At 39.2% G+C, this 24,719-nt stretch overlaps 1 protein-coding gene across 8 annotated transcripts in view; it reads right to left on the reverse strand.

Moving 5' to 3' along the window:
* CACNB2 (calcium voltage-gated channel auxiliary subunit beta 2) overlaps positions 1-24,719 on the reverse strand; it is a 249,802-nt gene that overhangs the window by 108,615 nt on the left and 116,468 nt on the right. The window contains exon 1 of one of the 8 annotated variants that reach the window (XM_061352064.1): positions 11,109-11,197. The exons of 6 other annotated variants lie outside the window; for them this stretch is intronic. In XM_061352064.1, the coding sequence (XP_061208048.1) occupies positions 11,109-11,120 (12 nt within the window). In that variant the 5' untranslated portion in view covers positions 11,121-11,197. Of the gene's footprint in view, positions 1-2,710; positions 3,082-11,108; positions 11,198-24,719 lie in introns of those variants that run through there. One more of the 8 variants, XM_061352044.1, reaches the window with a different exon arrangement.

Here is a 24,719-nt window from a genome sequence, read left to right on the forward strand (position 1 = left end):
ATACATTTTTATTTGTATTTAACCTGAAGTGGTCATAAATCCCAGCACTGTCTGTTGATAACTGATCCTTAAGCATTATCATCTTTGTTTAGTTAAGAGTTTGTGGAAGATGATAAAAAAGATGATTATCAGTGCATTATTATGCACTCAGAGTAAGCTAATAATACAGGCTTGTTTAAACACAGGAACAAGAAGAAAGCAAAAGAGGACACCCCATGCAAAAGCTGGTAGTAACAGTCTGTGGCCTTTCACTATTAAACTTAGAAGAGTTACAGTAACACTTCAGACACTAACATTTCTGCAAACGTGTGTGTGTGCTCGTGGGGATATATATGGGTGCATACATAATGCACACAATGACCGCATGAAGTTATGTTTCTCTATTACTCTAAGGGTTGGGTTTTTAAAGAAGGTTTTACTGAATTCCTCTAAGAGATTTTCTAATCACGCTGTTTCATTTTATCAGTAACCTCCCACCTAAGATAAAAATCAAGTTTCATATGCATAGCTAGAATGCCTCAAACTAATTTAAAGTTATTTGAAATTAATGGGAACTTAACATGAAATCCTGAGATTCTTCACTGTCACTCTTTTCACTCACTTTGTCCTTCAGTGACTCAAGTAATTGTTTGTGTGGGAAGATAAAACAAATGCTTTTTCCACAGCGTAGAGCATATGGCTTCACGGACTACAGATCTGTACAGACACGAGTTTTACATTGATTCTAGCTTTTACTGAGCAATAAAACTATTCTTCAAGCTTTACGTAGGCCACCTATTCTATTTTATCACTGAGTCAAGCAAACATCTTGCAAGTCTGGTTGCCAAAATAACACCTAAAAAGTGCATCCATATTTTCTCTGAACTATCTTGATTTAAAAAAAAATAAGAAATAAAAACCCAAATGATATTTTGGGTTGGACTTAACAAAACACTTGTTTGAATGGATTACAGCACCTCAGTTTCAGGGACCTCTAGAGATATCAAAGAAGAAAAAAGAAAAGGAGGACTAAAATGAAAATTAAAAAAACCAACAAACCCACACAATTTATGGTGGACTTCTTACTTTTTCTATTGATGTTATTTCTCTTTGCTTAACTATGTAGTTGAAAGCTGACTGGAATGAGACGTTCCACCTGCCTGAGAAAAGTGTATTAAACATTAATTTCTGGAACACAGAATACTTTGATACTTTTTAAAAGCTAAATCAACATCAAGAAAAGAGATTGAGAGATACATTGGAGTCTGAAACCCTAACACCACTCTCTTCAGTCATCTAGGTTATTTCTAAGGTACCTAAAAATTTCAGACCCAGAGCTTCATTCTCTGTATAAACTAGTAAGTAACTACACAGGGTACAATGAAATGTAGAGATTGGGCAAAAACCTAGTGAGAGAGCTTTGCAATCCTTTACAAAGATCTACAAAGATGTAACTAGTTAAAAAAGAAATCAGCCCACTAAGACCTTTAAAGTTGGAAACTGTCTTTGGCTTGTCAGCTTTATAAACAAGTAATCAATCCATCACCTATTTACTACTATGCCATATTGTTTACTGCTTTGGAGAAACTAAGTTCTTTTCAGTTGCCTTGCTTGGTTTGTGGAAGTTTGTGCAAGTCGCACACACAAATGAGTTTAATGTGCAGACAGCTGCATTTAAATTATCTTCCTCAAAAACAACTTCTACATTTCCTGCATCTCCAAAACACGTCTGGCTGGAATTATAAAAAAAAAAAAAAAAAAAGGAAAATGGAGGAAAAAATCCAAAATAACTAAATTAATTCCTTTAAATGTGTTGTAGAACCCAGACTGCCATAAAAGGCGCTTTCATACTTCAAAGAGCAACTTCAATAATCAAAACAAAACATTTGCAATTGCCAGTTATATGCAAAGAATGCGCCACTTTTCAACATGTGAAATGAATTTGGATGCCCTATGGTAGAGTTCATACACACGTTTTTCAGTCTCACTGTTTTTCCACAAAGCTCCTTGGGTCTTGACTCTGTCACAAGTGGTGTGTGGGTGCAAGAATTCATCCCTTTTCCTTATAGCTGAGTGCTTGAGCCCCAGGCTGAACAATCACAAACTCTTCTGTCGAATACCAATGCCATGCAACAGCACGGAGTTATTAGCGGTTTTCTTCTCGTCTTCTCTGACACCATCAACTTACTTCAAATGTTGTTTTACACAAATACTTGATAGAAAGTGACAGAACATGTTAGCATGTTGGGGGTTTTGTTTTGTTTTTTAAGCTAACTCTTTTGATGGACACTACATTACATTACAATGACATGCTTTGAACTGTACAAAAGAAATGGTTTGGCAACATCCCCACAAACATACAATTACGGGCAGTCCCATAAGCTCCTTCCTTGTAGTCCATCTACATTACAAAATATGAGGCAAAATCTGAATTATTTGGAAGCATGGTTTTGCTTAGTCTGAATTGCCTCATAACAGTCAATATTTTCAGTATCACCACAGTGCTATAACATGACAAGGAAAGTAAATCCTATTTTGTCTAGCAAACAGTATCTCACCACTTGAAGAGCTTGCAGAAAAATGTGATTTTAGAAGCAGTAGAACTGGTGAGTACTAAAGTTCAACAATGGAAAGAACAGCTCCGACAAACTGAAAGCTGACTGATAAACTCTGAGGGATATTAAAAGCAAATATTATTTTAAAAAATTAAAATCTTTAGTTTCAATCTTACCACTTCGTAATCCTCACTGCCAAAAAGGTACATAGCTACACCTCCACAGCCTGACGCTAGACGTCCAGCGCGCCCGGACCGCCTAAAGTAAGGTCTTTGACTGCATCTTCAACTTCTTGCTTTCCAGCCCGGCGGGCTTCAGCGCCGCGATACAGTCCCAGCGCGCCTTTCCCACGCTCAAACCGCTCTTTAAGTGCTGTTTTCGGGCACGAAAAGAAAACCCCTTGCTGCAAAGGGCCGAGGAAACGACGGTCCGGCAAGCTGCCCCGAAGACGGAACTCCCCAGGCGGAGAGGAGGGAGGGAAAGAAGGATGGGACAGAGGGAAAGAGGCAAAGGAGAAAGAGGAGGAAGGCAGCGGAGCAGCGGCAGCAGCAGCCCCCCCTCGCCCGTCCGGCTGCAGGGCCGGGCTGTCAGCTCCGCGCGGGGCCCAGCCGCTCATTCAGGCTCCTGCTCCGCGTCACGTTCTGCTGGCTCTGCCCTGATTGGCTGCGGGAGAAGCGGGGTCGGAACGGGCAGCGGCGGGAGCACGGCAGGACGGGGCCGGGATCGGGATCGTGCTGGGAGCTGCGAGCGGATCGCCCAGAGGCAGAGGGTGAAGCGGTCCGGTAAAGCGCGAACAAGCACAACCAGTTGAACTTGGAGGGGGTCAGAAGGAGCTCACAATCGCACTTCACAAATGTATCCCTTACTCCTCTGGTAGCTCTGCAAAATCCACGGAGCTATCTCACCACCCACCTCTATTGAGAAATAATGGTCAGTCCAGGACAGTTTTCTGTTGCTATGTTTCACTCACTCCATTGCTTCCTTCTAGGACTACACAGCACAACTTTAACATGAGGGCGCTCCGGTTACAGGAAAGTTATACCCACCACCTCCACAGCCCAGGAAACGGACCCAACATAGGATGCCATGCCATGACAGGAGAGCCCTAGGCCCTACCTTGGTCCTGGCCAACTTCCAGTCCAGGTAGACCAGGTGAGAAGAGTAAAAGCAGCCAAAGAGTGGGATAAAATGCAGAACAGTAGAAGACTTGGAAGTCTAACTCACCAACATCATTCCCAGTCTAATATTTAAATGGAGCTAGCTATTCTATGATGTTATGATTGAAGATGGTTTAGGAATACAGCATAAAGTAATCCAGGCATACACAGATACTGCCCTCCTCAAAAGGCTGTCCTTCACAAGCTAGGGAAGAAGCCACAGGCTAGTATCAAGTAACACAACCCTGATGGAAAAAGCTTTGAAACAGGACACAGAAACCCTCTCTGCTCAGCCCTCTAAATTCCTTACAGTTCACATTGCTGCTATCACTATAATTCATAATCAGAACTGTACTTAAACTCTAGGGAAATTTATGGAATATGTCATGTCATGAAGACATGACTGTCATGTCTATGTCTATAATTGTGTTAACATAATATACACATGTCATGGCAAGATATGTCATTTAAATATCATGAACGCACATAGCACTGAAAACCAGTTTGTATTACCCACCTGCCTCTCTTTCACGGGAAAGAGCACAAGACCTCTTTCCTAACAAAACTGCCAAATGAAGCCGTTCAAATACATTGTAAACATCCTCCCTGTTCCTCCTACTGCTTATCTTAAATACATCTTGTCTTGACTATCTGTTACTTTGTGTGAGTTAGTAGGTTATTCATCTCTCAATCTGCCTTCTCTATCAAGAAAGACCTTTGATACACTGTTGATTATGTCTGATGTGACTCCTGAGTCTGGGTTTTTAAAGTTCTTGTACGTATTCACAAGCAGAGTTAAAACCAAGCTATATACTCTTGGAAAGAGCAAATCAGAAATCAGAAGTCATTAATTTCACTTCCAACCATATGTTTACAAAATAGCACTAGTTTAAATAGCAGCCAAAGTGGTCACTTCACATTATATCAATTGCAAAGTATGCTTCAAACAACTAATATCATAATATTGTGTTCCCAGAAAGTAAATAAAAATATGCACTATTCCAGCACGGAGGTAAATAGCGGACGTAAGGAAACACAAGCGGAATGTTATAATCCCTTGTCCAAATCGGTTGCCATTATTGATGCTGAGTGCGTGTGGTTACACATACTTGTTAATTTATTGCCTAAACTTTATTGCACAGCTTTTTTAACACAAAACCCCACCTGTCAATACAAGCCAAAGCTATTGTTCTCACCCATTACTTCACTTGTCTGATACATCTCTTGTAAGCAACTGAAATTTGGATGCCATAACTTGATTGCTCTCTTCTTGGATATGTCTCTCAACCGAACTTGGAAAAAAAAAAGAAAAATCAGCAGGAATGTCGCTCATACTGTCAAGAATAAAGCAAACACACTGCTTCTATGTATTAAAAATTATGGTGATTTTTTTTAATAGTTTTATCAGCTCCTGTACTTTGGGCATGAATAAGAAATCAGCAAGGATTGCAGTTCACATCTACTCAACAGAGACTTAGGGCATTATTCAGACTGTCACCATAAGTGACTTTCATGTCACAAGTAATTCTCACTACAGACAATACAAGCAGCCAGAGTCTGGCAGCTTGGACAGTAAATAAGCTGAATTGCTCATTGCTCTCTTAAACTGAAACATCATGACAGGTACCCACATCTATCTCAGGGCTCCACAAAGCAAATCTGTATGTAGTTTTTATGGCTCAAGAGTTAAAAGTCTGCAAAGATGCCACTCCTATTAAGCATGCTTAAACTTAGCACAGCACTTCTGGATGACCTGTGTTCCACTCCCAGATAAGTGACAGAAATGGGTTTTCGCTATGCTTCCTTCACCTAATGGCACAGTGTGGCACTGGACTGGCCAGCACAGAGCAGACAGCGTGTCACTGCTGCTGACCCTTGCAGTGAGGCAGTACATACAAGAATGTTATGATCCACACAGAAAAAGCACAGAAGTGGAAATGGGAGAGACAGAGAAGTAGGTTGAAAAAAAAAAAAAAAAAAAGAATTTTTGAGCAATGGGAATGGAAAGGTAATGAGAATGGGAAGGGCAGAATACCATAGTGCAGAACAAGGAAGGAAGCAGTGTGACTGTGTGGCCTACTAGAAGCAAGCAAGAAGACATAAATTAAGATTAGGGAAAAAACATTCATGATAGGCAGGAAACATAATAGGATTTGAATAGGACCTGCACAAGGACAGCTGGCTACCTGAGGGGAATGGTAAGGACCAGCACAGAGATGCTGAGACGGGTTATCTGAGCAGAACTGGCTGATCAAGCAGATAGGGGCTATTACAAAACCTGTAGAAATGGAGACTTCAGCAAGATACAAAGTTTAGAATTGTAACTTAACTGAGATAAAAATAGAAAGTGTCAAAACCACAGCAATGGCTCTATAGAAAAAGAAGATGGAAACAAAGTTAAGAGTGGAATTGCTCCTACTCCACTGGTACTTTCCAGCACCAGACCTGTGCTTGAAGATGTATCACACAGTTACACAAACTTGATGAAGTCTGAGCTTTAAGAACCAGCCTTCAGACCAAAGCAAAACAAAGCACCCTGGAGGCTTGACCATGAAAGTCCAGACGGCAGTCCGAAATCATGTGTAAATTACAAGAACGAAAGAAATAACTTCTTTAGTTTTCTACTGCATACAAATACTGTTAGAGTAGCCCATCATCATCTGTAGAATTGAGGACAGCAACAGCAATAATAAACATCTGTCAACAGAGGCAAGCAGGTACAAATGGAGGTGTGTCAATATTTGTGGGCTTTGTTTTCTCTGATTGTTTCTGTCCGTAAATTTTGTTCCTTTTGCAAAAGTCTATTAATACATATAGCACCTGATGGGAGGCAGTAAAGATGACAGAGCCAGACTGTTCTCGGTGGCTCACAGTGAAAGAACAGGAAGCATTGGCCATAGATTGAAACAGAGCAAATTCCATTTAAACATTTTTTTGGTGGTGGTAGGGTTTGGTTTGGTGTTTTGTTGTTGTTTTGTTGTTGTTACTATTATAAATATTTTACTGTGAGGGTGACTGCCACAGGCTGCCCACAGAGGTGGTGGAGTCTCCATCCTTGGAGGTGCTCAAAAGCCATCTGGACATGGTCCTTGGCAACTGGCTCTAGGTGGCCTTGTTCTGAGCAGGTGACTGGACAGCTCCAGAGGTGCCTTCCTACCTCAACCACGCAGTAAAACCATAACAAACTCCTGTCAAAAATACCTGATTCACATTGATATTTTAGTGTTTCCATCTCTCCATTTTAATTTATAAAGATTAAGCATAATGACTTTACGAATCAACTAGGAGGATAGCATTTACCTCTGATATTTAAACTCTGACCCATGTCTTTCAAGCATAGCTATGAATTGTCTACACTATAAATAACTTCGTATATCATACTACTTCAACATAGTGCCTCTGGGAAAACAAATGGAAAAAAATGCTGACATGGTTGCCAAGGTTAATAGCCTAAACAGACATCCTTTGATAAACAAGAATCTTTCAGCTTGAATCCAACAGTAACAATATTTCTTTCTTCAGGAACTGAAACAGAAAGCAATTGACTCTCTCTTAACTAATTCAGATTCAAATTAAAATCCCAGAGAGGAATGTCAACAGCTTGTAACTCTATTTTGCACAGCTAGCAACAAGAATTTTCTCCGGTAAACAGGAGTGTTTCATTCTTAAGGGAACTTCAGCAACGCTTCTATTTTCATTTATCTGTGGCAAAAAAACCTCTGAAGAACTTGTCGCTTTTTACAGACAGGACCAAACAGCAGGAGCTATTCGGCTTTAAACTACCTAACATTCAAACTATTATAAATTAAATAAAATTCATTTAAATTAAAGCACTAAATAATTGCTTAACACTGTTATTTAAATGGGAAAATTATGATTATCAAGTAATTTTTCAGTTTTTCCTAGGATTTTCAGTTCTCCTACTGATTTTCTCTGATGGTGGTCAGGATAACTGTAGGTACCACAGTTACAGCAGCATAAAATGTGGTTTGCTTATACCTCCAGGCGTGTCATTGCCCTGAAAGAGCTGCAGGTAGGATCTGAAGCCCAGGACTTCTTGCTCCTCTGAACATCAGCACATTATGAAAAGTGTTTTTTTTCCAATTCTTCTCATTGCCATTGTTATGCCTCTGGAAGCTGTATGGTCTCAACTGCAGTTTCAGCAGTTAACTGGGAAATAAGACTCTGTGTCCTAAGAAACATCCAAGCATTTTATGAAAACGGTAAGGCTGTCTCAGCAAAGGAGACAAAAAGCAAGTTAACCCAGAATAGTTAACAGCTTCATCATAGCACTGTGCTGCTCATATACTTCCAAGACAGGTAAGTAATTTGAGTTTCCCAGACTCCTGTTAAACAGCCCTATCTGTATGCTTGGGGGAGGAAAGGAAGATGGAGGGGCAAGGACATGATTTGGACATCCTCATTTGCTTCTTTTGAATGACACTTTTCTTTTTCAATCACCCCCCAAAAAACAGCATGTTTTGGATCAAGTTAAAGGTTTTTTTTGTTTGTTTGTTTTAATTTTCAAATCAGCGTAAGTGTTGGGCAGCATCCCAGAACATGGTGCAGATTCCAAACCATCAAGATGCTCTGTGGTCATCTCCAGCTGACTTTTTATTTCTTTTCTGAATGTACTGGTTTACATCTAGCCATAAAATCAAACTCCATCTCCTTCCATAAAATTCCATACATTATTTAGAACGATGACAATTCTCTTTTACAGATGGCGTACATCTGAAAGAGGGTTGACAAGTAACATTTTGTTCTATGAGACTTAATTTAGGTATATAATAAACACATGTCAACTAAATCAAGATGCAATAATGAAACACTTCTTTAAGATTGTCACTTCTTAAATCTCAAAAACAAGCTTAAAATGAATGAGTAATAAAATAAAATCTGAAACTATGCTCATGGAACTACTGGAATGCTATTTAAATTTTATTTTTAAACACTAAAGCTGCTTATCATTTGCAGATTGTTATTGGTTATTATGGTTACCATTCTCCAACACAATCCAATCTGCCTGCAGTCTTCTATTTCAGGATACAGCAGCGATAACATTAACAGCAGACTAAACTTCTCAGCTTGCAAACATACATACATTAGGGGCACATGCTATCTCCTCCTGCACTGAAAGATAACATGACTATGTTCTCAGAGTGTCACAGAAATAACAAGCTGCCATTCTTCTTTCAGTCAGATGTTAAAACATTTAACCCAACTCACAGTGAGTGTCAGGAACATTGCAAAGTTTTAAAACCATTCGTTTTACGGATACATAATACAAATACCTCTGCATCACCTGGATATTGGAAGGGTACTATAAGCACCATAAGACTGGCAGATCTGCCCACAGGTGATTGTTCCCATGTGTGGGCAAGCTTGGCTCTGTTTATTTTTCAAATGTGATGCAGTCACGGGTAACATCTTGTAGCCTTGCAGCAGTGAAGCAAGAGAATGGGAATACAGACAGAAAGAAAAGTCAAGTTCTCAACATGCTGTTGCTGATCTAGGATGCTTACATGTGTTGCCTGCAACCAAATGTGCAGCCAAACACTTCTGAAACAGCTGTAAATTTTGTCTGAGCTTTAAGTGGTTGGGAATAAAGGCTTCAACAACCACATCTGAAAGACTTAATACCCTGAAGATTAAAAGTGAAAATGTTCCTTGTACTATATTTATGAATTGCAAGAAGGGAAATGCATATGCTTTTGAGCACAATAAAGTCAATAATAGAATCAATCTTCATAGTTAACACTAAGATCTTGAAGTAAAATATATATAAAACTTACAGAACCTGCAAAAACAACCTGTGATGGCTACAGTGGCTTAAAAAATACAGCTTGCCAGTGAAAAGTTGCTAATTTACCTCTATAATGTCACCACTATATGCTGCTACAGTAAATGCCACATTAAATGAATACTGGGATTTACTCTCAGTGAAAGGCTTTTAGATCTCACACTCGGCACACATCTGCTTCTGTGTGCACCGGAATGTTTCAAGCACCACGAGCAGCCCAATGATCACCAGATGCTGATTTCCCAGGGCTGGTGACTGAGGAGTAACTGGCCTGTAGCTTCCTACAGGAGCTACCACAAACTACCATGGATATTAATCACTTCTGGACACATCCACATCCTGAAAACTCTGCTTGAGTTACAGTTGTATTCTGGGTGCTATCGCTGTACAAGTCCCATACCTGGGACATTGACTTATCAACTGATACTTCACAGAAGAGAGGTCCAAGCCTTACTCCTTTAAAACTGTTTTGGTTTTTAAAACGAAGTAATAATGCAGGTACGAAGCCCAATCATGCAAAACTTGCTTGTAAAACTTGAGCCATTGATACCTTCAAATTATGCCTTCATTTCAGAAACAATAGTGCATCTGATCAACAGAGCCACAACAGCAGGCCACAGGAAGCATTCCGGCACACTTTCCCTTTGTTTATGCATTTTTGGCACAAGCCATCATTCCACAATTTCATTAATTTAAGTAATTGATTCTCACCACATGTTGTGGTTTCTTCAGCTTTGTCACTTCTTCAAATCTCAGTTGCCATTTCTCATTTTTACTGTGTCTAAAACCTTCAATATTTTTGATGTTCACATTTTTAGCAATCCTAACAGCTTCATTAATTATGTTTATTTTTTGGTGAAGACTGGCTTGTATAGTTTAGCAAGTTCTACTGAAATGAACTGTGGTGAAATATGAAAGCTGGGAGACTTGTCTCTGCAGAAAAAACTACGTATCAGTTGAGACTCACTTCAGAGCTCAGAATAGAAATTAATTGGAACTTAGGCATCACATGTGCTATTGTAATGGCCTCTCTCACCTATGAGGATGGGTATCACCCTGGCACACTGCAGGAACATTCTTCAGTTTAATGAGCAGAGAGCCAGATGTGTAACACTGGCTACTAACTATCAGTGCACTGAGATGAAAACACAGTGAGAAGAAAACAGTATGTTAGCTAAGCAGAGTCAGTACTTTGCACTGTAATGCATCTGCACAGCAAGTTGTTCCTTACAGAGGACTAATGCAACATGTTACAACAACATTTTCAGAACTGCCCTGATGAGATGAAGCATTAGGGTAAGATACTTTTAGTCAACCTTCCTTGTCCACTCAAATTGACAGAATCTTGTTAGCAGAGAGCAAGAATGCGAACGCTTAGAGCAGGTCTTCCCTTTCCTACAGTGAGATTATACATACTTTTTTTCCCAAGTTATATTCTCCTAGATTGGAACAAAAATGTGATTTTTCAATTACGTTTTTCTGTTTGGTACATTTTCCTTTCCTCTGCCCCTTGCTACAATTCACAATTAGTGTTCATATAAAGAACACTGTGAACAGCCTCGTCCTCTAGTGCTGACAATCCTTAGAGCTGATGCATCAAACCGAAGAGCATACCTCAAATTGCATTTCTATGTCGGGCTTGCCTTCTCTGTCCAAGACTGCTGGGCTCTGATACTCCAAGAAAGGCACTCCTGCATTTTCTAGATCCCAGTTAGAGTTTTAAAGGTGAACCTGTTCATGTGATTCGTCAGTCAACCCCCCACTATCTTTTCAGGTTCAAATCCATGATACTAAGGGAAGTTGTGTGAGAATTTCTGAAGTCACTGAGGAACTCATCCTAAGTACAAAAAAATTACTAGACAACTGATTCACCATGCTGAAAAAGTCATATAAGAAAAAGATATAAGAATTCTGATCAAATGCATAATTGTTGATCTTAATATGGTAGTGATCTATAAAAAGACAGTATTTTGAATTAAAGGTACAAGAATTTCTCCTCTCCTAACTCAGGAAACTGAACCTAAATTGTATATCATGTTGTGCACGACATGAATGGAATAATGGATTTACACTAAAGAAGCATCAATGCAGAAAGTTTCTTTTAGGATTAAAGGAGGAAATGATTCTCTGAAACAGTTTAGTTCAGACACCTTTAGCTCTTCCTAAGATTAAAAAACTTCTGCCATTACAGTGGTAGATGCTTTAAGTCTATACAAATTCTAACGAAGCTGGGAGATCCACTTGAAAGCACAGTGATAGATGCTGATCACATTTTCCCGACAGTAAATATTCAGCCAGAAAATACCACAATGTTCTGGGAACTCACTGAATTTGGCAGAAAGTTACCAAAGTGCTTAGTTTGAAATTGACTTTTTTAGCAATCCAATGTAGTGTAAACTATCAAAACTATTATATAATTAAGCATTAACCTTAAAAAGTTCAAATGTTACTTTTTTGAATGTCTTATACATATTCAGTTACAAGTTTCTAGAGAGCAAATACTGAAGAGATTCCTCTTTCAAATAATGCTATGATTTGAAAACACTTGTTTCAGTATTACATTTATTAAAAGGCAAAAAAGATATGCATATTCTGTTATCAAATAACTGTAAAGTATAAGTGAATGTGACATAAAAAGAAACAACCAGAAACTTTCAAATAAAGAACAGTCACTGGATACTGCTTGAACAAACAAGCAAAATCATAAAATGGTTTGGGTTGGAAGGGACCTTTGAAGGTCATCTAGTCTAACTCTTGAATCATAAGGTTCGGAAGAGGGAAAAACGTATAGCCCAAGAATGTCTGGGTCACACAGATTTTCAAAGAAACTCTATGCTTATGAGCTGAGCTGCGGAACTGCAGACTTACATGACTGTGGGGAATTGCACAGAAACAGTAATACATACTTGACTGAGGACTTTTGTCAAACCAAGACACTAAGTTACTACTGCAACCATGAGCCAGTCTTTCTACTCCCATCCTTTGATGAGCATGAACCTACTCAACATGAAATTTAGCTTTTATACACAAAATTGCTAGCAGAACTTTAAAACAGTATCTTTTTTCCCTCTGATACTAATATTCTACTAATACCATTAACTAACAAACTAATAATTTTTAAGGGACAAGTATTCTAAACCATCAGTCTGTCAGCATTCTTTTGGCTGCCTTCAACACATCCAGAAAAAAAAAAACCTAGAAATTTATATCCTCTAAAATACTGCAAAATGCAATGCATCATTAATGACGAGCTGAAGAAAAACAAGTTGTTTTGTGAACAGCAGAAGTAATGAAGCATGGTTTCCCACACACACCTCCACAATACCTTCAGCTCGCTCTCATTTTCCCTACACACCACATGCTCTGCACCCTCAGTTCCCCTCTCCAAACTCCCATTCCCTTTCCATGAGTTGCTGGTTGAACAAGAGGCAGCGTTTGTTTCAGTTACTCTGGAGTTAAACTCGTGCTCATCAGCTGGCTGGATGCTATCTTTCGGATACCAGAGGAGCCCAGAGAGTGCCTTGACTCTCACACACTGGCACGTAGAGTAAATGGCTCTAAGAGCTCCACCCAGCCCCAAGAAGGTCTGTTATAAGCACTCGGTGCTTCTGAGACCTCTGCAAGACTGATTTAAATTGGCCATTGGTTTGAAGTTACTGAGAAGCACAACTAACAGATGGAAAGTGGGATTGCATAAATCTTGTCTTAGGAAATCAACCTAAAAAATCAGAACAGTTATACAAAGACTGTCCATACGCTTTAATACTCAGACGCTTGTTTAAATATAAGATGATGGCATGAGCAGAAACGTAAACATTTAGTCTGCCAGTCAGTATGGAGAATTTCTTTTCCACAGAACATTGGTTGCTGTTATTAAGCAGTTGCAAGTATGATATAAACCACAGGCTTTCATACAGTGTACATGCAGCACCAGTGGCACATAGAAATTTGCATCATTTTCAAAACTATAACATCTTCTGTATTTTGGCCCATAGCAAAACAAAGAAAGAACTGCTCCCAACTAACCATCCCAGTAGTTTAATAGCCAACAAAATGGGTATCTGAATGCAGCGGAAATTTCAAGGCATTGCACCTCCCCTCCTTTTGCACCCTTTTCATGCTGCACTTCCACACTATCCATCCTGGGGAGCAAATAGCAAAATTCACCCTTTCAAGTTTATGAATTTCTAGGCCCATTCACCACAACTTGAAAACTGAATAAAAAATAGCAATTATATATTCCACTGATGCTAAAAACATAAATTCAGAAAAATCTGGGTAAACTGGCAAAAGGCAAGATGTCACTTCTCTGCGTAGTGGGTGAGGTAAGGACAAATGACAGCCTCAGGAGACTGTAAGGAATTACTGTGCTTGATGTGCTTACCCTTTCTGGCAGCTACCAAAATTTCCATATTGAAGAATATCTATGTCACAAGGACTGTGTTGGTGGTGAAAATGTGTCCATGGTTATGCAATAAGTATTATTTTTTTTCATCCTACTGTAACACTTTATTTGACTCAAATACTTCAGGGATCAACGTATTACAACGTATTACATCCTGAAATTTGGAAATTTGGGAGAAAAAAGCACCCAGTAAATCTATCTACATTTCTGTTCAATTATGTAATTCATATCCACTTTTGATACAACATGTCATTAAGACTATCAATAGTCAATTTACTTAATTATACATGCCAAGAAATATTAAAGTTCTCAAGCTATGTCTTATTTTACCCCTCCCAATCTTCCCATTGCTTTCTTCCCAGCCATTTAAACAATTCCTTTTTTTCCACTTAGGTAATGTTTGAAGACAAGTACCAGTAAAACTAAGATAATCTGCAAGCACAGCTTCCTGTAAAATGCTTCTGAACAAGAAGTGACTACAGCCAAAATTGACAACAGCAAAGCTAAACGGTCTTCTTCCCTTCATGACAAAATGACCTACGATAGAAACTGAGGAAATGAGAACAGTCATCAACTATCATGTTGAAAGAACAGCTGACCAAATGTTTCAAAATTCATGAAAACAATATTTTTCAATTGATTTTTCTTTTCATTTTACACCCTTTTCCACCAAAAAAAAAATATTCTCCATTTTTTCCCATTTACAATTGTATTGGGATTGTCACAGAACCCCAAAATGCATTAATTCATCACAACTCATAAGAACTGCTTGGAAAAGATACATGCTAAGACTTACACTTTATATGAATTACATAAAAAAAAGGCACTATAGCTATGGTTGGACTTGATGATCTTAAGGGTCTTTCCCAAACTGAATGATGTTGTTCAACTTGCAGCTTTTTTGTTCTTCTGAACATCCATTCTGAAAACAAGTCCAGTGAAGTTATATATGGTACTTGTGTGCTTTCCTACTTCATGGCACACTTCCTGTAAGAGCCATTGTTGCATTATTCTCCCTAGAAACATACAACCACCTTCCAACTTGAGTAAAGAAAAGTTGTCCATAACAGGAGGATAGAATGGATGTTTGCAATAAACAGCTTCATATGTGGAGATCCCTAAATAATCCAGGAATAGGGATGATCCAAATCTGATTGCCTTCTAGAACAAAGCTGTGGTGCAGCTGCTACACCAGACACCATCCCTGTGTTTTCCTGGAATAACTCTGGAAAGCTACTGTCATGCCTGTGGTACACTTCTTTCCATGCAACTATAATTGAACTTCTCATAAAGGTTATAGAAAGCACCAAGTTTAAGCCAAACATTTGGCTTAAGTTTGTATCTATGTTACTTTTCTTATTTTACTCTACCTCCTCTGTTTTCTACAGTGTAAAAAATAAACCAAAGCACATCCAATTCTAACATTTATAAAATATTTGCCATTTATTTATATTTTATTTCGGAAGCACAGCTGTAGTGGGATATCTGCTACTGTAAGTCCATGGCTCCAGGATACACATACCTGGTCAAATGCTGCCAAATCAAAACTCGTTAGTGTGTTGCAAACTAACCCAAACCAAAAATAATAGAGAGTGTAACTTCTGTGTCTGTGAAAAGAATGTACTTCAAACTACTGCCAGCAGAGATCCCCATTGCTCTCATATTGAGGAGAAGACAATTTAACACAATCCCCCAAAACGTACAACAAACAGCACGGTATTCCTTTTTAACTGTTTCAAGAGGGTTATAGACAGAGGCACTCTCAGCAACAGATACCTGTGAGTGCTTTCCCATCCCCTCAACTCTAGTTTTTTGAGCTTTTTCAACATGACAGCAAGTTAGTATGTTTTAAAAAAGGAGCTTAAAAAGTATAGTTTGGACTTCCACAAAAATGCTGGCACATTTTTCAACAACATTTCAGCTTGGCTAGGTGACAGCCAAGTCCCCCAGTTTAACCGTAATCAGGTTAACTTGCAAGGCAGCCTGTAAATTGAATTGTAAAATTAAAGGGCTCCCGAGCATCTGGCCTGCACTCTTTCAACATATGCTTACCCCAGGAATATTTTGCTTAGCTTGAGGAGACATCAGGCGTCTGTCAAGCATGTCAGCCTCACTCCAAGCAGCCCGGCCCTTCCAGCAGCAGCAACACTTCTTACAGGAGCAAAGCAGTGCACCAGCGAAAACTTCAGATCAGCCCACGTTAACCATGTTTTGAAATATTTGTCCATCCAAGGCCTAGTTTAAAGTGCCCAGCTTTTGTCTGTATGCAGCGATACTGTTTGCTGGCGATCTCCCTCAGCTGTCGATCTGATTCAGTCCCTATGTTAGGTTACAGCTCAGCAGAGAGCCCGTCACCATCAATTACCAAGGAGGAGTGGGAGGGCTCTGTGCTCCCAGTGACGACAGATGCTGTAGGAGCAAAGCCTGCACACTTGCTGGAGTAACACAACATTTTACTAATCTCGGATGCACGCCTTGCAGGACACGTGGCCTCCTGCTAACACGCGACAACTGGCTATGCAGCCAGAAGTAAATCATGGAGAAGTATCTGAACGTGAACACTGGATAACTGATTTCTTGGTGTTCGTGGAGAGGGAGTTTGTTAGTTCTCCTCCCTGACATCCTCCCCAATTCCTCCTGGGGAGGATGCCCCTGGACAGAGATATCAGGCACTGCAATTTCAAGTCGGAAATCTCATTTTAAGTTGGAAATCTCCCCTGTAAAATAAAAATTATGTTTGACCTTAATTAAGGTAGAAGATGTATTCAGATACATTCAAATGACCATTAACCATGATTCTTCAGAAAAACTACCATCCTTAAAAAGACTAATTAGACCCATTAGCATGGAAGTACTTCCATGCATTAGCCAGACCACTGAAATCATCAGGAAAATTCATGTGCATACTATTATTGGCCCTGATGAGTTTAAGAGTTTGCAAGATTAAGGTCGACTGTCTTAAAGTAAGAGCACAGGCTAAATGTAAATAAGAAGAATAAAGGATATATGCTTGTATTGGTTAGAGGCTTACGGAGTTGTAGGAAAGAGAAGCAAGGAGCAGACAGCAAGAGGATTAAGAAACAGGCAAAGAATAGTAGAAAGATAGCTGTGGAGAAGCAGCTTACTGCGAGGCAGTGACTCCTGAGAATAGCAACAAGCACAAACATTTTTTTCGGCTCCCGTTGCTCAATGAGCTAGGGAATCCTCTCTGCTTACTCCTAGAGACTGGTCTTTAATAGGCATGGTAGGCAAGCAAAGGCCCATAAAGTAAAAATTCTGGCCCACAAGAGTTGACAACACGGCCTATATCCAAAGGGCAAATCCTTAACACTGAAAGTAGACTCTTTAAAGTCAATGGTAGCTGGAAAGGAAAGGGCAGACATATCTCACAAAAAGAATAAAATCAGAGATTTTTTCTTTTTTTTTTTTCTTCACTAAAGACTTCAGACTGGCTTTAATTTATATTAACTTCTCATCTTTTCACACGGCTACTTTTAAGGTGTACCAAGATCAATATAAAGTTACCCACTTTCCTCTCCCTATCACTTAAAATGTGATTTCTTATTTATACTAGCTGCATACCATATTGTTAACAAGTCTAACTCACTAAAACTAGAAGTGGTTTTTGGTTGACACATGATCACGTGGTTGGTTTTTGCAAGGGGAGTCTGAGAATGCAGGATTGTTAAAATTTTACCACTGTCTCAGAAACTAGTATTCCTATTAGGTCCAATTCAGATGCCAAACTAGAATTAAAAAAGTAGAAATCTTGCATAAATTATTTATAACAGCCAAATACTTACCTCTCATGAAACAGATTTCTGTTTACCTGCAATAGATTCAGCAAAGGAAAATACACCAGAAACTGACAACTCTCTATAATTTGACATCCATAAGGCACTTCTAAGATGCATTATTAAACTGGAAATTTCGAAACAACTGCTGTTTTGAAACAATTCCTGTTTTCTGATGTAATTCTGTAATAATAAAGTTGAGGATTTTTTACAGTACAATTACTGAGCTAGCTTTTGGGCAAAGTAAGCTTCCTTAAAAAGTTTAACACATGCTGTGGAACATTAATACCTTAGGGCAAATCAAAACTCTGAAGAATATACAATCACAGTCCCAGCTGGAATATTGCAATTAGGACAGGGCAGCTCTGATTCCAGAGGCTGATTTTCTGCCCTTCAGCAGATTTTGCAGAATATTGAAACGAAGCTTGCAAGACCAGGCTGTCATCATGGCAAATTTTGCCATCACAATATTGAAACAAAAAAACCACGTTGTACTAGAAAACACAATAATAAGATCATTTCAACTGCAGAAACAGCAAGAGAAATTCCCTGTGGGAAGCTCCCTAAATCTTGTAGCCATAGAACAGAAATCACCACTTCTTTCCTTTTTTCTTTTTTAAACTTCTGAGCAGCAGACTGCGACGGAACTAGTGTACAGTAAATGCTAGATGACTTCTGCCCTTTTTTGCCCAAGAGGGTGAATCATCTCCTAAGAACTACCAGGTCTGTTAAAAGCTGCCTGCAGTGCGTATCCTGGCCAATTCATTAAGGTGCCTTTGAACAAAAGTGACTAACCTCAGCCACTTACAGAAAAATATGAGGGCTTTACTAAGAGAACAGGAACACAATCCAACCAATGATGAGCTTGACCCCTGCAGATCAATAGGCCCTAACATATTCACCTGAGGGCATTAAGACAGCTGGCTAATGTTGTTACAAGACTAGAAGGCAGCAAATATCATCCCCCTCTACAAGAGGGGCTCAAAGGAAGATCTAGGAAATTATAGGCTTGCCAGCCTTAGTTCATGCCCTGGGAAGACAGATACAAAGATGTCACTGTCCCACTCTACTCAGCACTTGTCAGGCCACACTGGAATACTGTGTTCAGTTTTGGTCCCCGCTACATAAAAATATGTGGAAAGGCCGGAGAGGATCCAGAGAAGGGACACAAAGATATCAAAGGACTAGAAAACCTGCGATACAAGGGAAGGCTGAGAACTGGGTTTGTTCAGACTTGAGAAAAGAAGGCTCAGGGGAGATGTTACCACCATGTTCCAGTATTCAAAGAGCGGCTACAAAGAAGACAAGAGACTCTCCTTTTACAAGGAGTCACATGGAAGAGATGAGGGGCAATAGGTACAAGTTACTCCTGGGGAGATTCTAACTGGACACAAGAGGAAAATTTTTCACAATGACACCAATCAGCCATTGGAGTAATATCCCCAGGGAAGTGATGGATTCCCCAGTACTGGGCACTTCAGATTTGAATGGACAGGGCGCTGGGACATCTAGTCTAGGTCATGCTTTGCCAAGAAAGGTTGGACCAGGTCCTTTCCAACCTGGTAGTCTATGACTCCATGCTTACTATTGTTATTATTCTTTAATCCTGTATAGTAATAACAGAGGAGTAGCTTTAACATTATATCTTAATATTCCATTTTTACAGTGTTTTCATCAGAAATCTCAATTAATTTTAAACACAACGTTATGAAATTTCACTGTGGTTGGACTATAAATGCCATTATGCCATATGAAAACAGAAGCACTGACTAAGTGCTTAGCAGCATGCTAATAGAAACTTACTTGTAAAATGTTTAAGGTTTTTTGATTGTATCTGTTTTGTCTAATCAAGGAAGATACGTGGACTCTGCCTCTTTCCCTCTCATGTTGAAAATGGATGTTTATCTAAAATAGTTCTTGCTGACAAACCAGATCAAAATGAGTTGCTAGAGATCACAACAGTCAGTAACTCAGAAGTAATAAAAGCTTAGACCTATGAGTAATTTTTCTCATCACCAAGTTATTGTGCATCAGCTGATCCATATGTGGACATGTGGGCACACTTGGCATATGGCTAACAAATTAAGGCAATTTATTGTAATTCTGCCTCATCATGGATTATGCTATCTGGCATTTGCTGATGGATAAATACACAAAAAGATAATGCACAGCTATGTTTTACAGATAAAATGCACAGTAAGAGTGCCTGACTTACCACAAACTGCACCTTCATATTCCTTGTTTTTGACAAGCTAACTTGAGGAATTTGTCTTGCAAACTTGTTGCTCCTGAGAGCAAACTGTTGCATCTTTGTGCATGCTGATTTCTTGACTTCAAGCACACAGTGCTCTACAAAAAAACAACTTAATAAAAAATGTGGCATTCCACCAGTCTAAATACACTCTCACTTTTACATGACACTGCCTTACTGATTGACACTCATCCACCAAGCAGGATCAGTATGCAATAGTATTCGAGGTTAGGGTCTGGTTAGGAAAGCAGGATTCACAGAGCACCTACAGATCAGTTTTCATTTCTGCAGAGAAGGATTTTCAGCAGTAGATGAAAATTTAAGTTCCCTGATGGCACTGAAAGAAGTTTTACAAAATGTACAGGAATCTGAGTGGAGCACGTAAAACACAAACTTCACATAAACCAGCTAAACTAACAGTTTAAATAAATCAACACCACTGCTGAGGACAAAGCTTTTCATCCTCTCCACTCCTGCCCCCATCCCTGGTACTTCTTGTAGTCCCTTCCCTCCCCTCTGCTGATCCCAACACATGTCAGACTCTCCCCCACCCAGAAGAGCAGTGACATACCTAGCACGGTAGAAAGCTACTTGTTTTGGGGTTTTTTTTTCTTTTTCTTCTTTTTTTTTTTTTTGTTCTTTTTTTTTTTTTTTGTGCCAGGTCAATAAGGTGAAATAGCTAAAGAGAACAGAAGCAGGGGAAAGGATGCTGCTAGTGGTGGGGCAACAAGCCTCCACCACCCAAGCCTCACTGCAAAGCATGATAGGATAACCCACCACAGGCGTAACTGCCTTTGCGAGCTTCATTTCTATTTTGTAATGCATAACAATAGATATGAAATGTAACGCTGTATCAGTTCAAAAGCAGAAGAGACATCTCTTCAAAACAAGTATCCCACACTTAAAACATTGATAATTAACCACCCCCACACAAACATTCAAATAAACAGGGAAAAAAAAAGAGCTTTAAGATATATACAGTTGTGCTTAACATTGAAATGAAGTCTTTTTATTTTTACTAAAAATAATTCATGTCTCATTTTTCCGCTTCAAAGTACAAATTTCAACTCCAGCCACAGTGAACAAGGCCCACCCCATCATCCATACTTTCTGATTTTATACTTACGATAGCAAAACCCATTGTTAACTTACTGCAATCTCCTTCGATGTTAATTCTCCTGAAAATGGTCATACTGGTGCCATCTGAAGCCCACAAGGTTCCCTTCAGTTGGCTTTAGATTAGGCCTTTACATAATGGTAACATCCGGGGCCCATTTCTACTATGGAAGTTCCAACAGAAACATTTATGTGTGTATAAATTAGTTTCTGTTTAACAGATGGCTGTATTCTGGAAAAGCAGAATTGATACTCAGTTCTGTTCAATTGAACACACAACTTAATACAGTCTCCCAGGAAAGAATGAAATAAACACCACAATTCTGTATGACATACACCCTTAATGTATTCCAGTGTGCTGTTTTTTAACTTCTGTGCTTTGCAAATTCATGTCCACTTCTGCACAAGGGATAAAACCCACAGCAGACTATTAATGCCACAGCTGAAACTACTGCAAGGGGGAGGGCCCAGGGTCAATACTCTTCTCCTACATAAGTTTTATACAAGGTATTACTACAAAGTATTTATACAAAGTATTTGCTCAAAGTAAGATCCCAGGTTAGTCTGGGATCTTACTCAGGAGACAGCAAAGTAATCCAATACTAAAGTACTACAGACATAAAGTACCATTGCATAGCTCACGTGAGACAATCATCAATATGTGAGTGAATACATACTGTTTATGTGCAGCTCCACAGCCAAGCTTGGAATGGGCTATCAGTTGGTGAAACCCCCCCATGCAACAGCCTGCTAGTCTGTATGTAATGAAGAAGTATGATGAAAAAATTCTTCACTGAGGGTGGTGAGGCCCTGGCACAGGGTGCCCAGAGAAGCTGTGGCTACCTCATCCCCGGCAGTGTTCAAGGCCAGGTTGGATGGGGCCTGGAGCAACCTGATCTAGTGGAAGGTGTCCCTGCCCATAGCAGTGGGGCTGGAACTACATGATCTTTAAGGTCTCTTCCAGCCCAAACCATTCTATGATTCTAAAATGAACTGTTATAATCTGATTTCTTCCTAAGCACAGTTTTCCCCCAGCAAAGAGCAATTAAAATTTTTTGCTAAGTTACTTTTTTTTTTCCTTCTACCAGCAATAAAAATATCACACAAGGATATCTGTATCCATCCTTGTAACTGCATGAACAATACAATATTAATAGGTTTATTACTAAAGACCTGTGAAGAATCCAGTATTACTACTATAGGGAAAACCTTGCTGAAATAAATAAGAAAAAAATCACGGCCTCTACGATCATACCAAAAATAGGTCAGTTCATCAGTTCATTAAAAGGACTAAAAATTTTTAAATTTTTAAGTATTTTAAAATTATTTTCCCAACTTCTATCAGTGCAATGAGAGTGCGTTATTCACACTCCCATCTACTGTATTTCATGTTTTCTGTGGAGAACCATTTATGTTGTTATCTTTCTATAGTGACAGAAGTGAATAGTTTCTTAGTTATAGTTTATTTCTATAGTTTCTTCTTATAGTTTCTTAGTTTACAGTTTCATATAGTGACACTTCACAAACAACAGCAGAGCCTCCACCCATCAATCTAAAAGGGACTGGACTTTGCAATTCACAGTTCAGCACCACTTATCTGGATTAGGAAAGCAATTACTTGCCAATTAAAACATATAAATAGGCTCAGGAAAACAGTGTAACACAGCAAAAGAAGACTAACTTACTCTTTTAGATAATGACATTGTAAAACACTGTAGTATTTTTTTTTCTTATGATCAGGGAAAGAATGACAAAAAACAGTTGTACCCAGGTTAAATTACAATATATATTACACACAGAGCCTATTCTGACAGAAGGCTAGCAAGACTGCAAAATAAAGCAATTAAGCATTTGGTCTACCTTAATTGAATTCTCTTGTCCTAACCTACAATTTGTGACTTCCAGAGAGCTCCTACGTTTTTTAGCACACAGACAGATGAATGTTTACTAGGCTGCTACCTTATATGTACTTTTATTCCTCTTTGTTGTCCTCAGTGTTTGGGCCCCAGGGCTCCTGCACCACTCTGAAGCCTGTATTATTAACTTGTTCTTTGAATTTTCTGAGAAACTCATCACCAGTATTTTCAATAGCTTCAAAAAGAATTTAGCTTCACAATAAGAAGCACAGAAAGATGAACGGGGCTTTTTTCCCACTTCACAGATGAGATTTAAAGCAGGCAGAATACAGGCAGAAGAGGCTGCTAGTTCTGAAGGCTATGTATGTCCTCAATACTTGAAATGGCAGCAAGCAATTATTTGTTGCTTATGGCACCAAAAGTTGCTGTCCAAGAGAAAGCCTCTTGCTCCCAGTACCAGTGCCCCACCTCCAAGCAGTTCACAACTGCAAGAGATGGTCTTGTAAGGCCATGCATCTTTGGAAGATGCACAGAATACTTGTTACACACTCACAAGACCACCAGAAAGAACAAAGCTTTTTTAAAGTAGAAGAAAGGTGCTAATTAATAGGTGCAACAGAAATCAAATGCAGATGAACCCCTTAAAACAGAAGCATCCCTCCTGCTGCAGTTACATCTCAAAGATCAGTCCTGACGAAAGAATCTGAGCCATCACAACTATCTGCAGTATAAGCTCAGAAACTGTATTTCTGTTGAGTAAACAACATGCAGCAAATGACAGACCTGGACTGAAAAAGCAAGTGGACACAACTTGTTCTTGGAATACAAATCCATTGAGAGCCACTAAACACACATGAAACAAAACTTAGACATAGTACCACTGTCACAGTCCTTGTGCCAGGCCTTCTGAGGAATAAACTGTCTTGTGGATATCACTATACACTTGCTTTGTGCTTGTAATTCTCTCTATTTCTGCTAGTGGCTACTACAGGAAACAGATCGAAAAAATTTTTATCTAACTTGGTACAACAAGTGCCAAATTAAGAGATGAGGGGAAGAAAGAGAGAAGAAAAGGAAATGCACACTGTGTTCTTCAACTTTCAAAGTTAGGTTAAAGGCTGATATCAAACATAACTCCCAGGAAGCATTGTGGTGCTAAGCTGCCCCTAAGGCTTCATGGCTGAGAGATGCTTCTGCAAAATCTTCCAGGGAATGAGTTTGGTGTTAAATATACTTAAGGTTTCCTTTTAATTCCTTTCATGGTTTTGTTTTTCAACTCTGGTTCTGTTTTTTGTGATCAAGGACTTAGCTTTCCCTCTGGTAAAATGAAAAGCAACCTCTTGCGTTAAAGCGCAAATTCTTCAGACACATCGCACTCAAATGTGGGACACCAAGCGCAAGCAGTCCCTTTAGATGACTGTACACAGGAAAAAAAGTGCACATTCAAAGAACTGCTGTGAATTTCCATTGAACTACATAGGTCACTACGGATGTTAGTAGTCAAGTACCAGGTTATGGGAAGGAGTTTTCCCTAGAGCATTAAACTGCACTTTCGACCATGAACTAGGCAGCAGAGGGACAGCCCATGAGAGCAGGAACTGCCCAGAAGGTTACATTATCTCTGCAAATAGAGACTCCAGCTGATAGTGTTATTTTATTTTTCTCTCTAACATAATTCAGCCCATTTCTTTCTCATGATTACTTCCTTAATACTCCCCAAGAGCCAATGGGGACATGATATACCTTGCTTTTAAATCTGATTGTTTCCTTAACCAGAAGCTACAGTAGACACTCCATTCCTAT

The sequence above is a fragment of the Neopsephotus bourkii genome, unplaced genomic scaffold (genome assembly GCF_033783945.1).
Source record: "Neopsephotus bourkii isolate Nb327-2 ecotype Australia unplaced genomic scaffold, CSIRO-AGI_Nbou_v1 NB_53, whole genome shotgun sequence".
Classification (NCBI taxonomy): Eukaryota; Metazoa; Chordata; class Aves; order Psittaciformes; family Psittacidae; genus Neopsephotus; species Neopsephotus bourkii.